The 16,408-nt window shown below is 37.2% G+C and overlaps 1 protein-coding gene across 1 annotated transcript in view; it reads right to left on the reverse strand.

The window, feature by feature from the left end:
- The window catches only part of MTHFD1L (methylenetetrahydrofolate dehydrogenase (NADP+ dependent) 1 like), a 122,550-nt gene that overhangs the window by 40,164 nt on the left and 65,978 nt on the right, over positions 1 to 16,408 (reverse strand). Inside the window, exons 21-23 of the mRNA XM_070932648.1 lie at positions 6,107 to 6,246; positions 3,505 to 3,546; positions 1,049 to 1,149 (exon numbers count right to left, since the gene is read on the reverse strand). Coding sequence (XP_070788749.1) covers positions 1,049 to 1,149; positions 3,505 to 3,546; positions 6,107 to 6,246 — 283 coding nt within the window. The remainder of the gene's footprint in view (positions 1 to 1,048; positions 1,150 to 3,504; positions 3,547 to 6,106; positions 6,247 to 16,408) is intronic.

Consider the following 16,408-nt stretch of genomic DNA (forward strand, 5'->3'; position numbering starts at 1 on the left):
GAGGCCCTCCGGAGACCGGAAACAGCCCATTTCCCAACTTCCAGTAGGACTGAAAGGCCCAAAAATCAGCTGGCCGGAGCACGCATTGCACTGGAGCTGAGCTATGGCAGCGCTTGCGTGCCCACTGATATGGCTCCGTGTGCCATCTGTGGCACCTGTGCTATAGGTTTGCCATCACGGCTATAGGGTATCATTAAACAAATTACAAATTTAAGAAAATAAAAAATGTAAAAAAGAAAGGACTGATGATCAACATATGACATTTTTAATACACTTCTCATATTTTGGTTGAAAGTAATATAAGAATTTCAGGATGGATGTCTGCAAGGGAGATGGGAAAAGAAAGGGCAAGAGCAAGAGACTAAAAGTCACAACATGTGCATGATGACATCACCATATCATGCCCTATCTATTTGCATCAGGCATTGGGATGCAAGAATGTACTGATGGTACTTGCTCAATGATATCACTGAACTTGAGTTTTGGTATAACTGGATTATGCTGAGGATGTCATTGGACTCAAGAAAGCAGAGGAAGTTGAAAACAGGTTTATTTCAAAAATTCTATTCTACAGTGTCTACTTTGTAATGGTCAAAAGATGGCTAAAACTTTTAATTTTACATATACTTGCAAATTTTTTTCTCATGGGTAAAACCTTGAACCAACATAGAATGTCTGTGATACGGTGAGGACTGAATATCTCCCAAATAGTCAGGAAGTTGCTAATTTGCCTTAGTTCTTCTCAATCTCTCTATTTCTACATCCTTTGGGCTGCCTCTTCTTCATCACTTCTATTGCCATATTTGTTGCTTAGGCCCATCTGCTGGCTTTTATATCATCATCCCTTCAATTCTTCAATGCTGAAATTGTATTTTAATGTGGTAACACCGGCAGCCTACCTCCAATCCACATACAACTTCTCACAATAGTTAATTAATAAAAATTTGATTTCAGAAGAAAAAATAAGAGATGGAATATTCACATCTAGTTCACATAAAAAATAATCTCATTTTTTTTCCTTAGGTGTGGAAAAGACAAATTATTTTACCTGAAAACATTAAGAGCCATAACAACAGGAACCCCAAACTGCTGGGTAATTTGAATTTGCTTCAACAAGTTGCTGCAACCATCCGACACCAGCTTGAGATTCTGTATGGGAAATGAAAGAAAACCAACAACAAATATACATTTGTTGTGTTTGTTTATTCCTAATAGAAAACAGAAAACATAGAAAAATGTTTTATTGCTGTGCTTTTAATATACAATATGGATCAGCGCAATGAATTCTGTCCACCTACATTAGTTCTTATGTTCAAGTACCTTAAACCAGTTTTATGGCTTCTACAGAAATGCCTGTCAAACTCCCTATAAAGAAATGAAAATGTGCTAAGAGAAAAAAAGGTATGGGAAATTGAATTGAATCTTATATATTAACTATTTTCTTTCCTGTTACGTTGAGGGTAATAATTATTTGTTAGATTTATATCTTTCTACCCTCTAGAAATGTCAAGTGGCTTACATAGGGATCTCCATTCATTTTCTTCCTGTAGCAGCAACCTTTTGAAGTAGATTGGACTGAGAGGCAATGATTGGCCTGAAGTCACTGAGTTAATTTCCATCGCTTGAAATATGGACTAGAATGTGAAACCTCTTTTACTGAAAACCTTACAAGTCCACTATGGCTGATACATAAATGAAATTATATTTACTGATCATATCTACATAACAATATTTTTAGTGCTTACTGGCTGATCAAGATGTTTGAGTGAATTCATATCACTGCTCCAGTGGTGGGTTTCAAAATTTTTTACTACCGGTTCCGTGGGTGTGGCTTGGTGGGCATGACATGGCTTGGTGGGCATGGCAGGAGAAGGATACTATAAAACCTCCATTCCCACCCCACTCCAGGGGGAGGATACTGTAAAATCTCCATTCCCTCCCCAATCCAAGGGAAGGGTCCTGCAAAATACCCATTTCCTCCTGATCAGCTGGGACTTGGAAGCAGAGAATAGATGGGGGCAGGGCCAGTCAGAATTTTGACTACCGGTTCTCCGAACTACTCAAAATTTCTGCTACCGGTTCTCTAGAACTGGTCAGAACCTGCTGAAACCCACCTCTGCACTGGTCACATGGACTTGCTCAGTGGTGAAATCCAAATTTTTTTACTACCGGTTCTGTAGGCATGGCTTGGTGGGCGCGGCTTGGTGGGCATGGCAGGGGAAGGATACTACAAAATCTTCATTCCCACTCCACTCTGGGGCCAGCCAGAGGTGGTATTTACTGGTTCTCTAAACTGCTCAAAATTTCCACTACCGGTTCTCCAGAACCTGTCAGAACCTGCTGGATTTCACCCCTGGACTTGCTGTATGAGGTTTTCAGAGCATTTTGAGGCCATCACTACGTTCAACGTTTTTGAGAGCCCCACTTAAAAAGTGCATGTGCACATTGCTCGTAATACATTTTTTTAAAAATTAGTTAGGTCAAGGACCCAAGGAAGTTAAAAAAAAGAATCAACGTTAGAATCTAAATGGAAAGAAAAAAAAATAGTGTGTGAAAACAAAGAAGAGAAATACTAGTGATAGATTATGTGAATACGAGTGTGTGTTTCTGAAAGACAAGAAGTATGATCCTTTCACCGCTAATTACTTAAGCAATCCACAACAATATTCAGAACCTTGGACTTTGTTATTTTTTGTCATTAAAAATATTCCAGAGAACTTTGTTTAAATACCAAATTTAATTTCTATCTTCCTCCTCCTACTGAAACCCAGAACAATTTGCAAGAAAACAATAAGAACAGTTTTAAATAAATCATCATACTAATATCATCAACCCTTAAAAATAGTACACACAAAAGTTGCAAAAGGCATATTAATATTCTGTTGATGCAGCCTTACAATAAAAATACCACTAGTGCTCCCGAGTTTCTGGACTATCTCAAAAGACTAACATCAACCTTGCATGGTTCTGTCTATTTAATCAACCTCTTTTTAAAGAAAAAAAACCCCTCAAAATATATTTTTATCTGTTACCTTTCATCTCATGGCAGCCCTACTTGCTACCTATTTTTATTGCTGATATGTGTTTTATGCATGTATGCATTTCATGCATAATTGCATATTTAATTTTATTTTACAACTTTTCTACTTATTATTTTGATTTTTTGCTGTTTGCTTATGGTTTTGATACTTTAAGTAAGTTTTATTAGGTTTGATTTTTTTTTTTTCTTGTTAACTGCTTTGGGTCAGCCTATGGTTGGAAACTTGTAGTATGTAACTGAATAAAATAATTGAACAAATCAACAAATATTCCCATTCTTAGCATTGTGAACTGTACTTTCTGGAACTGTGAGGAGGGCCTCCATAGGTAACCTTATTGTATGAGTTCGATGGCATTGGGAGAAAAAGATTTTTCAATACATTGGATTAAGCCATTTAGTAACAGCCATTTAATCACAGCATATTTCTAAAAATCGATTTTAATAGGGACAGGAAATGTTCTCACCTCTTCCGTATATTCTTTCTTAAGAGGTGCACCAGCTATAACCTGAAATTACAAACAAACAATTAAAGAATAGACAAATATTTAGGAAAACCTAAAATATGTGATCTTCATGATTTCTATAATGGAGAAACCCTGCAAAACTTTTTTTTGAATATTTATATGAAAAGCATTAATGTTACTTTGTACATATATTTTTAATTACCAGTATTTTAATACGGGGATTTTGGAATAGTGTTGATTCCATTTAAATTGATACTATTGTATATCTGACTAAACAAATCTCTAGCACTTTGATAATACTAGACTCAAGTTCTGAATCTAGTTTTTAAACCTGAAAATAAAGCTATTCCAATGCATTAATTTTTAATCAAAATGTTTTGAAGTTAGAATGCTTAATAATTGACCGTATTTTTTTGTGCTAGAAAGTAAGTATTTCTAATCCAATGTTTGCATGGGAACTTGAAAAAGAGAAACAATTGAAGGAGGAAGTCTCAGCTCCTTCTTTTTGCCTTGAGAAGTATTCCCCCGTTTCCTATCTGTACTCCAATTCATGTCAGTCATCCTTCCTTCAGATTTCCTATGTGATTAAATCAATTTAAGAAAAATATAGCGGAGCTAGAGAAACGATATGAAGGCAACATTAAGGAACCTCAGCTCTTGGATTATATTCTGTGAACTGGTTTGAAGTTTCAGTGGGCACAAAAACAAATGAGACAAACTACATTCCTTCATTTGCTCATTTACAAAGCCAGAGTCTGTAACGGAAAAGACAACAATAAATCATAGCTTCAAACTGTGGTTTACAGCCTAATCCTAAGTATGACTTAGTCCTAACTCTGTTTGCCCATCACATAAGCCCTTTAAAATCAACCTAACGGATTACTACAATATATCAATCCAGTTAATAAATTCCAGTTCCCTACTAAGAAATCATGTTCTTGCCAAATCCTAAATAATCCTATTACTCAAAAATAATTACTAAGAAGTATAAATCTAGTAAACTACACCTGGTAATAATTCAGTGGAAATACAAAAAAAAGAAAAGGAAAAAGAAAAGGAAAGTTAAAAAAAAGAAAACTAATCCTTGGAAGGTGAACTGAAAATGTTCAGGGGAAAAAATTAGGTTATGACTTATTTGTTGGTCAGTTATTTTTCTTGCTTCAACTGAATGTCTTATATAGTGGGAAAATGGTGAAACTACACTTTAAAAAAAAATTCAGTTGTGCAGTCTCCTTGAGGTATCAAAGAAATACATTCCCCATACAAACAACAGGGTTGTCAGGCATAGAATTATTAATATTTTTTAACTGAGTCTGCAAACCTCTGTACCCCAAAAAAGTGAAGAGAGAACAAATATTAAGGCTGCATCCCAGAATAACGTAATATATTACAGCTGCATGCCACCAAATTGAATGAATTTTATACTTCCCAAAGTGGTTGCAACGGGGCACATTTGCAAAATACTGGTATTTTCAACAGGGAGGAGAGAGAAGAATCAAGAAAAAGTAATTTTAATAAAGATTTTAAAAATAAGCATGCAAAAACCAAGACTTGTGGTACTTTTAGCACGAAGTTAAAGTATTAAAGTAAAAGATTGCAGATTGCAGTAGCAGAGTTAGAGTTTTCTGTAATTCTTTGATATCTTCCAACTTTTTGCAGCTCAGATAATATAGTAACTTTAGGAATGAAGAATAAAGGGGTGAATAAAAAATAAAAAAGGAGAAGCAAAAATAGAGACAAGGTGTAGATGTAAAGACAATGATGGATTATAACCAAAGTAGTTAGCATATAATCTTGGAACAATTAGTACTTGTAGTTAAACATCAGCATCCAGTGGCATAAAAATTTGAAAAACCTTGGAAAACAGGGGAGGCAGGGAAGGATCACGCTCAAACAAGAAATTAAAATTAAATGAAAGAAAAAAGTGAGGAATCAAAAGATAAAAGCCAGACTGCATGCCTGGATGACAGGCTGAGAGAACAGAAAGTAACACAAGAATTTTGGCAAACAAGACAGAAAATATAGGCTCTAATATATGTGCCGCAAAGTATTGCTGCAAACAGAATTTTTTTTAAAAAAGATAAACAGGGTGCAATTTAGTCAAGTTGAGTACTTTTAAATTCCATACAGTTAATAATTCCCTCCCAATGAATTTAACAGATCAAAGTTCTTAACTTTGATTGGAATGTACCCATAGTTGGCTTAAATAAGGAAATAATTAAGGGGATGTAGGAAACAGACTTAGGAACTAGCAGTGGGTGATAGTTCAAATTGTGGGATCATGAGCCAGTTATCGCAATGTGAAGGATGAATTTCAAGGGTAGGTAAAAAAAAAAAAAAGTAAAAAAATAGCAAGCAGATTTCGTTCCATTTCCTAAACTTCTTAAATCGTGTAGACAGCCTTCCTTTAAATAGCTCTAAAACTATTGTCTCTTGACAATTCAGAGAGAGAGACTGTTAATTGGCTTGCAGTGCACCAGGAGTCATTTCAACCAGTTCCAAAACTGAAATGTTTATACTTATTTCAAACGATAAGGGGTTTAAAAAGTAGGGAGTTCTGAAGATTTATTCTCTGTTTTCTTTGAGAGGTAAAGACACTTACATTTGGCCCCCCTCCATGCATCTTCAAAGCCCTCACTGTAGCCACAAGCACAACCACACTGGGAATCAAGCCAGAAGCTCTACATTTGATGTTGAAGAATTTCTCCATTCCAATATCAGCACCAAAACCGGCTTCAGTTACTATTAGGAATAAAGGGTTAATTTAAGTTAGAGTAGATCAGTGAACCCAGGAAATGCTGCTCTTTGAGGGCTATAACAGTTTAGTATATACACAAGTAGCTTCATCTATGCAGACACCTCATCACGAATGACCATGTTTTCACAGGAATAGGCAGTGCTTTTATTTTTAAAGAAAAGTGGGAGAGTCTCCCAAGCTAGAAATTTCAATCAATGCCTTAAAAAAACATTTGTATTGTACACATTTACACAATGCCCATATATCATGTACCCATTCCTAAGGGAAAAACATCATCCAATTGTTGAAATGAACATGTTACTAGAGTAGTTTTGGTATTATACATCCAAATAATTAGTTAGGGCAAATAGTTATTTATTGTTTACTTAGATTTATACCCCACTTTTCCTTCAGAAAAAAATATATGGATTTTTATCCTCTCTTCCCCTCCCCCCAAACAACAAGCCTGCATAGAGTGATTTTTAAAAAAATCACTCTGTGTACTTCTTCAGCTACAACCTGAAGAAGTACATTCATCATTAAGGCCAGACTAGAAAACTCTTTTTACATACTGAGAAACCTCTTTTGCACAAAGGTTGCCACTTCAGTCCACTTTCACATGTCAGAGGCTTTACCAAATCTTCACACAGTTTGGAAAATCTTCACATGATCACGAAGATCACATGATAAACTGCCTTAAAAGTATGTCTCACATATCAGCTGGAATCTAGTTAAGTTTTAAACAGAATTATTGAAACCACAGGGACTTATTAATACACCAAGAGCCTTGGTGGCGCAGCAGACTAAAGCGCTGTTAAGTAACACCAGCTGCCTGCAATTACTGCAAGTTCAAATCTCACCAGGCTCAAGGTTGATTCAGCCTTCCATCCTTTCGAGGTAGGTAAAATGAGGACCCGGATTGTGGGGGCAATAAGCTGACTTTGTATAAAAAAGAACACCTCTTAGGGGGGGCCGAAAGCCCTACTAAGCAGGTAGATACAAAAGTATGAAGGCTATTGCTTAACGCATTGCAAGCCGCCCTGAGTCTCCGGAGAAAGGGCGGCATATAAATCGAACAAATAAATAAATAAATAAATAAATAAATAAATAAATAAATAAAGCTAATTTTAATGCATCTGTTCAAAGGATGGATCTAACCCATTAGTCTTTGCTGAAGACTTCACGACATTAGCTCTGAAAAGGTCTTATATTGATGGCTGAGGGCTTGTGGCCAAGAGAGAATCTTACCTAAAGCCACATCATGGAATTCTTGCTGTGTGTGGGACTTTTGGGGAGCTTCAAAATTGGCAAAATGGCAGATGAGGCCTCACAGTGCAAACCCCACCTCTTTTGTACATGTGTCAACATTGCATCTTCAGAATAGGCTGTGATTGCTCTGTCTGCCATCCTGCCGATTTTGACTCACCTACCGATCAACCCATACCCATACGCAAAGAATTCTAATCCTCATCAGGATTATACACTGCATAATATATAGAAAGCAGTAGGAAGAAACTGTCGTAAAAACAATGTCAGCCTTTTAAGGCAGATCAGTTCAGGAAACAGATTACGGGAAAGTTGTTTATTATTGTAGGATATCACAACAGAATCTTGAAAGCCTGTCAGATTTTCTTTCCACTCCATTTTATACCAAACAGATTCAAAGCAGTGTTATTTTGAGTTTTTTTCTCATACTTTCCCAGGACTGGGTTTCTGTTTTTTCCTTCCTTATTCCTCCATCAAGATTATATTCTTTTAAAAACAGGCTAATTGAATTGAATTGAATTTATTAAATTTCTATACCGCCCTTCTCCCAAGGGACTCAGGGCAGTGTACAGCCATATTAAAACACATATAAACTCACAAAATTTAAAAACAATTTAAAACGAATATATAAAATTTGGCCCACAAGTTTAAAAGCTAACAAACACCCGATTTAAAATTCATATTAAGCCAGCCCGGCTTGTTGGAACAAAAGAGTCTTAAGGGCGCGGTGGAAGGTACGCAGGTCAGGGATCATACGCACCTCTAGGGGCAGCTCATTCCAGAGGGCAGGTGCCCCCACAGAGAAGGCTCTCCCCCTGGGTGTCGCCAGTCGACATTGTTTGGCCGACAGTACCCTGAGGAGTCCCTCTCTGTGGGAGCATATTGGCCGGTGGGAGGTTACCGGTGGCAGAAGGCGATCTCGTATATACCCAGGTCCTAAGCCATGGATACGTTTAAAAAAGTATGATTAAAAATAGCATGATTAAAATAGCTGTTAACAGCTGAAACCTAATTAAGTAATATGGATCAGATATCGAACCATAGGACTAGTATTCTATGTAAGTAAGTAACTGCCATTATATGATCAAGGAAAATTTGCTTATGGTTCATCAGTGAACTGATATTTACTTATTTCCCATATATAATTTAAAGAAAACATTATTACTGCACATTTTAAAATTCAGTTATTTCTAGAAAACAAATGAATATAAGATTTGGGGTAAAAAAAAATCCAGACAGCCAATCCACATTTATATCTTTTTATATTATTACCCACTTTTTTGTTTCCTCATTTACTTTCGCTTGAATTGGGAAAAACTGAGGTACAAAGCATCAGAAATATTTCATGCAATGAATCTGGGGACTGAAAACATCATAAGTCTGACAAACACAAAATCAGGACTACAGACACTCTGACTAGTGGGAGAGGAAGGAAACAGGATGCAGTGTAAAGGCCACTAGGATGAAGGTAACCAACTGCAAAGGAAATAAAACAGAGAGTAAATGTAAAGATAAAACCATGTGCCAAAGCCATGTACTTTGACCCTTGTTTGTGCTCAAATATTCAACACAATCACTTTTGTATTATTTCCTGCTGGCAAATCAGAGTGCCAATGAAAATATAACCAGATAGAGGCCAGTAGGACAAAAATGATTCCAACTAGTCTTTGTTTAATAATCATGTAACTCTGGAGGCTAGTTATGTAGATATAACTAAATAAATGTTCTATTTCAAGGCTCTGTGTTTGTATAAAGCTCTCCAGGCATTCATACTATGCGTAATTCTACATATAAGGAGAAGAAACCAAAGCAAGCCTATTAGGTCAGCTTGGCTCTCACACCATCCTCTTTGCTTTCCAGGAGTAGAGTGTGAAATAGAAGGAGTATCCTTTGTGTAAATAAAAATCATAGTTCCAAAAGAAGGCTCTTGAGGCCCACAAGAGCTCTCTTGTGGAGTAACAACAAGAATGAAAACTACATTTGACTCCTGCCATTGGGTTATCTCAGTTATTAGAATCCTTTAAGGAAGCTCTCTCTCTCTCTCCCTCCCCTCACCCGTGTGTCTGTGTGTGTGTGTGTGTGTGTGTGTGTGTGTGTGTGTGTGTGAGAGAGAGAGAGAGAGAGAGAGAGAGAGAGAGAGAGAGAGAGAGAGAGAGAGAGAGATAACGAGACTGATATATAAGATGAGGGAGGAAAGACAAATTAAAGGAAATGCCTTTATTTTTCTTTTCACTAAAGTAGATAACATATGTGAATGCATATAATCCCACTTACATTATCTGGGGAATTAAAAAAAAAACACTCAAGACATTCTGACAATTCAGCATTTATGATATACATCCCCATGCTCTTGGTGCAATTATTAACATGGAACATGCTTTTAGAAAATATTTTTACAGACTACTAAATTATAAACTAAAACTCAGAATATACAGGCAGAAGAAAGCTGCCATCAGGCTATAGCTCAACACAGTTCCATATGGGGTCTGAATCTAATAGTCAACATTAACATAGCAAGAGACCTTAAAAAAAAATCAGATGTTTTTGTCTGGAAGAACACAAAATGAAACGGGTAGGAAAATTATCTACTATTAAAATCTCATAAACAGGTAGATTTCAACAAAACAAATCTTTGCATCGTAAGCATTTAGGGTCAACACATAAAAACCAAAAAAGCACACTGGAAGAGAGCACTAGAAAATATGCACACTAGGCTAAGTTTTAGGACATGGAATAGTGGACGCCAAATTCCAGAACAATGCAAGAGGAAATGGAAATTCTGAATTGCTGGTGGCCATATAATTCTACGATGTAAACATAGTTCTCCTCCTGCAGCTGTCAGCAAGGAAACTATGGAGTTCAAAGTTACAGAAGCACATGAACTTTAACCCCAGGGATCCAAGGCATTTTGGTTGGGGAGCAAGGCTCAGTGTTTCTTGTAAAAGAGCACATCGCTAAACACAACAGCTGCCAAAATAAACCAGGATAGATCAAGATCCATCTGAAAGGATGCCACTTTTTTTTTTGGTTAGAACAGCAAGGGTAAATGAACTAGATGTTTTTACAACATGACCCCACATCTCTTCCTAAATGAGCAATTGTGGAATGTGGTACTCTCAGATCTTTCCACGTGTTCCAAATGATTCCATAAACTTGCTCTATTCAGTAAATTTCTAATATATTTCAGATGCTCGTGGTCCTATAAGGCATGTTTTAAATCATATAAGCCTGGGCTGGAAGGAAAAAAGACATATATAATTTACAGGTATTACTTTATCTTTATAGAATTCTGTTTGAGGATTCAAATCATTCAACATTCTGAAATAAATGAGCAAATCTTTCCAGGAATAGCAGCTGGATTATAGAGAGACGGTGTCTGTATGGAATTAGAGGATGATTACAGAGGATGGACCAAAACACCCTCTCCTCATTAGAATATACTGTCATCTGAAGCTCTTTTTGGTTTAAAATAACTACCAGTATTTTGGAGAAAAAAAAGGGAGAGACAGAATTGAGAAAGCAGTTCAAGTAACTGGCACATCAATATTTGTTTTCAAGTTATGTATACCGGTAGTCCTCAGCTTACATCAGTTTGTTTAGTGACTGTACAAAATTACAATGGCATGGAAAAAAGTGACTTATGACTATTTTTCACAGTTATGACCTGTAGTGGGTTTCAAATCCCGTCGCTACTGATCTGGGGCGAACCGGTAGCAGCCCACCATTGGTTAAGACCTTTCCAGAATCTCCATGATCATGAGATCAAAATTCAGATGCTTGGCAATTAATTCATATTTATGATGGTTGCAGCGTTCCAAGAAAATGTGATCCCCTTTTGAGATCTTCTGACAAGCAAAGCCAATGGGGGAAGCCAGATTCACTTAACAACCGGGTTACTAACTAATCAACTGCAGTGATTCACTTAACGACTGTGGCAAGAAAGGTCATAAAATGGGGCAAAATTCACTTAACAAATGTCACTTAACAATGGAAATTTTGGGCTCAATTATGGTCGTAAATTGAGGACTACCTGTAGTGGATTTACCATCAGTGTTTGCTTATCCTAGTCCAATTTTGCTCCTTCTTCTCTGATCTTGATTGGTGAAATTTTTGTTGTTGTTGCAATTTTTGAGTTAAGAAACTTTGAAAATGATTCTATAAGTCCTAAAATATATTTTTCTTGAGAAACAAACCCCAATGCATCATTTTGGCTGTCACTATTTTATACCATCACCTGATCTATCTTTTCATGTATACATAAAATAACTTCAAATTATTGTCCAAAGTTAATTCATAGTTGGATTAATATGTGACCTAAAACGATAGATTTTATCCACATTCCAGTAAATTACAGGCAGTTTTTCCATAGCTCATTGTCAAAAAGGTGTTGTGGTTGATTAATAATTATATGTGATTTGGATTTAATCAAAGTGATACAACGTTTTGATGGCTCAATTGCCATTGGGTGGGGAGGAAATCAAACACCAAGAGATTCTTCATATATTTATTGTAAATTATGTTTTCCCCTTACTTTATGGACAAAGTATTTATTCTATGCCATGTAATCATTATATCTTACTGTTTCAACTGCAAAATGAAGCCTTGCGTTAATATATCAACATAGGAAACAATGAGAGGCATCATAACATTCCCAGATTGAATATTACATAGTTTTCAATGATGTCATAAGAATTACCCAAGCAAAAATATTTTTTTTTGTGTGAAATGGAAGCAGGTACTACAGAGCTCCAAGAGATTACCCATAAAGATGAACTAATCCTCTAATGAAATGTAGTTGGATGAGAAAGCTGATTCCCAACTCCAAACTGCTATCTTGACAATCCCAATAGTGCTTTTTCAGGAGGCAACTGGACTTCCTTGCTTTTTCTTTGAAGACATTTTGCTTCTCATCCAAGAAGCTTCTTCAGCTCTGACAGGAGCTGAAGAAGCTACTTGGATGAGAAGCAAAACATCTTGAGAAAAAAGAAAGTCCAGTTGCCTCCTGAAAAAGCACCTTTGGATGACTGAGAATGACCTGGATGACTGAGAATCTCTACAGACTGCTGTCTTGACAGTTCATATGGAATTTCAGATGCATGCCTGAGTCTAGCCTTGTTCACGAATATCTACCTGCTTCCCAATTAATGGTTGATTTGCCCTTGAATATTCTCCTTCACTTTTGCTTATTATATGAAGATAAATTGCACACATCAGGCAAGGGAGGAGGAGGGCCAACTGGTACCATTTCCTGCCTCCTGCATATTTAACTTGAACTGGAGAATCCCTTTATTTTGTGAACTGACAGGAATGAGTTATTAGAAGTAGCTCTTTTGACAGTATGCTAAATCTGATTGAGGAAGGAAGGAAGGAAGGAAGGAAGGAAGGAAGGAAGGAAGGAAGGAAGGAAGGAAGGATCTAGAATATTTTGCCCATGGCTGGTGGGCAAAATTAGTATATTTTGCCCATCAGTATTAGTAATACAGAGCTAATACAGAATTAGTTCTGTATTAGCTCTATTTTCTATTTAGTTCTTTAAGCTTCAGCTGATGCAGAATGCAGTGGTGCAGAAAGTTATGATATGTATCTCTCCAGAACAGCATATGTTGCACTTCTGTTCCACGAGATGCCCTGGCTGCCAGATTGTTTCTGGATCCAATTCAAGTTGCTGATTTTTATTTTTAAAACCCTTCATGCTATGGGAGGGCATGCCTCTCCCTACTATGTCAGCCTGTTTCCTTAGATTCGGCAGAGAGGGCATGCTGCAGGTACCATCTTCAAGGGATCTACATTTGATGGGTCCCAGTTACAATGATTGTTTTTATAATATTTATTTCATATTTTTATTTTATTGTTGTAGACTGCCCAGAGGCACTTCTAGTGAGGCTATATAAAACAGATAGACAGACAGACAGACGCTTTGTACATTAAGTCTATAAATTATAATGAGATATGGTGATGATCAATATTTGGAACCAGACATGTACAGAGTAGAATATTCACACTCTGACACATCAATTTTTTGTAAAGGTCACAAGTGAAAACAAATATTGAAAAGGAAAAGGTAATTAATTTTTTTATATGACAAACTTCAAGAGGTTTTAAAAACACTTGGCATACACTAGAATGTTGCTAATTTTTAGGGAAACCCTTCTGTCTTGTGACTTTGCTTTTGTTATGCAGCGTGCATCTTTGCAAGCTGGCGGGGAATGTAACAGCTGCTGTTGTTATACACTTTGAAAAATGTTCTCACAGGAGACTAAACTGTGAAATAAACTCAATTTGTCTATTATTGTGCAGCCTGAACTACAGTAAGAAAACTTATTTTTCCCCTGGCACAATTCCAAGGATGGACCTATCCTAGAAAGCCTTCTATAGCATGAAATCTGTAAGATTGTTTTTATATTCTTGGGTGTGTTGATTCAGGATCAGATCTTGTTATTATGATTACAATCATAATGCTCAAGTCTGTGGGTTTTTCTGGAGACCTTCATTAACAATGCATGGTCAGCTGCAACAATACAAGTCTTACTAGCACCTCTTGGATGATCTCCCATTGCTTTAAGCTGAATATTGAAAAGAATAAGATTGTTTTGTTTGGGCCTGTCAGCTTCGACTACGTCTTCCCCATTTGTCTTCAGAACTCCTAGATGGCCCCAATTTCTTCCTTGCAGAGCCTCAGGCTTTGACTAAACTGAGACTTTAGTTTTATTGAGGATGCCTTGACTGTCAGACAGATAAGATTATTGTGATAATCACCTGATAGGTGACTAGGCTTAGGGGGGGACCGAAAGCTCTACTAAGCAGGTATATACAAAAGTATGAAGACTATTGCTTAACGCATTGTAAGCCGCCCTGAGTGTCCGGAAAAGGGCGGCATATACATTGAACTAACCAACCAACCAACCAACCAACCAACCAACCAACCAACCAACCAATAAATAAATAAATAAATAAATAGGTGTTTTCCATACCTTTCTATCTTCCCAAGCTTAGTCCAGAAAAGGATTTGACAGTTCCTGACCTTCCAAGTTATTTTCATGTCTCAATACAACACAGGATTCTTCACAGGTTCCTAGTGTTACCCATTTAAACCAGTGGTGCTTAGGTTTACAGCTGTTCAGCCAGAAAAAAACTTTCTACTCTGGGGTATGTCTACTCTGATTCCTCCCTAGAATATTTTTTTCTTTTTTGAAGAGGGTCATCTTCTGATTTTTTGTATACTAACTTTTGTGTTTTTAACATAAACTAACTTTTATGTTTTCCTGTATTTATTTAAGTTATATGTAAAGTCTGATTTTGCATAACTGATTTTGCATATTGGTCTGCCTACAAAGGAGGGGATGAAAAGCTGAAATGTCTAGTCCCATATCATTAAGGCCAGGAGGTCGCATTATTAAAACAATGCTAACCTTTGTATCTGTGACCTAGCAATCAATAGGAGGGCAGCACAAACTCTGAGAGCTCTTCCTCTCTCACACACTGGGATTAGGGGGGAGATGCTAGATGGGTGTTCTAGACAACTAGCGGCAGCAGGTACTACAAAGCCGTTAACCCACGCAGGAAGCAGGAACTGGGTGTGAAGACCTAATGTGCTTTGTGTAAGAGAGATTTGAAACCATGGGTGGGCTTCAAAGAATTTAGCAAGGGGTTCTCTGCCTGGTTCCTGGGTGGGCGTGGCCATGGTGGGCGTGGCCTAGTCAGCCTCCTGCACCTTGTCAGGCTCCAGAGGCTTTTGTTGAGCCTCCGGGAGGGCAAAAAGGGCCTCCCCAGGCTCTGAAGGCCCGTTCCCGAACTTCCAGTAGGCCCATTTTTCGCCCTTCCTGAGCCTCCATGCACACCCTGCACTTACCTGCATCCAAAACAGGCTGCATGGGGACTCCTGGGAGGGGAGGGGTGGGCGGGGCCAGCCAGGAGTGGGATTTGGGGGTTCTCCAAACTGCACAGAATCTTAGCTAGAAGTTCTCCCGAAGCCCTGCAAACCCCCAGCAGCCCACCCCTGTTTGAGAATCAGCCTTTCCCTTTACGGGCTCATCTTTTCCACTACATTCATTTATAAACAGCAGCATACACATAGAAAAGTAAATAAATCATAAATGTGATATGTAAACAAACATACACTTGCTGAGTGTACAATAGCACACATACATATAGTATTAAACTTGTTTTCCTCCTTATATTCTTTGTTTAAATCTATGAGTTTGCATTTTATTTCTTAGAGATGAGATTTCATTGAAATAGACTTTTGGAAATTAGCCCAAAGATTCACTTCCTCTACATCACTGTGCTAATGGTTACATTGGCATCGGTCCTACTGTTATCGATAGTGCCACTCCGGAGTATAAGATCTGGGCTAAGGCAACATCAAGGAGATGAAAACTTTATGTTATTTTATTGCTTTGTATATTACTTCCACAATCAAGCAACTTTTCAGAGTCTTAAAAATGGAGGTGATCGATTATGTGTTTTAAGTAAACAAGTCTACATGTAACCACTGATTGCCAGGGATATTCTCCTGGAAATTAATCCATACAATAGTAACATTAGCGTGTAATAGCACTCTTTCACAGGAAACATCAAGCTATGGCCTTCTTTTTTTGTCTCTCAAGAAACCCAGTTATTAACATTTTTTTCAAGGAATAATCCAGCTTTTTATGGTGTTTGGCCTGATAAGGCCGTTTGGGAAATCTTTGTTTAAAGTATGATGTAATTCCAAATTATAGTCCTGTATCCTAGAAAGATTATTTCCTAAAAGAAATAATTATTTGCAGACATTTGCTCATGACTTATTAGGGAAGTGGATGACAAAGAAACAGAAGAAAATAAACCACTGCCTTTATGAATAATTGCTAGTCTTCAGATAAAATTCTATGTTTTCTTTCTTCGTTTGCAATCTTTTCTATT

The sequence above is a fragment of the Pituophis catenifer genome, unplaced genomic scaffold (assembly GCF_029215685.1).
Source record: "Pituophis catenifer annectens isolate HBS135680 unplaced genomic scaffold, rPitCat1.0.hap2 SCAF_1, whole genome shotgun sequence".
Lineage (NCBI taxonomy): Eukaryota > Metazoa > Chordata > Lepidosauria > Squamata > Colubridae > Pituophis > Pituophis catenifer.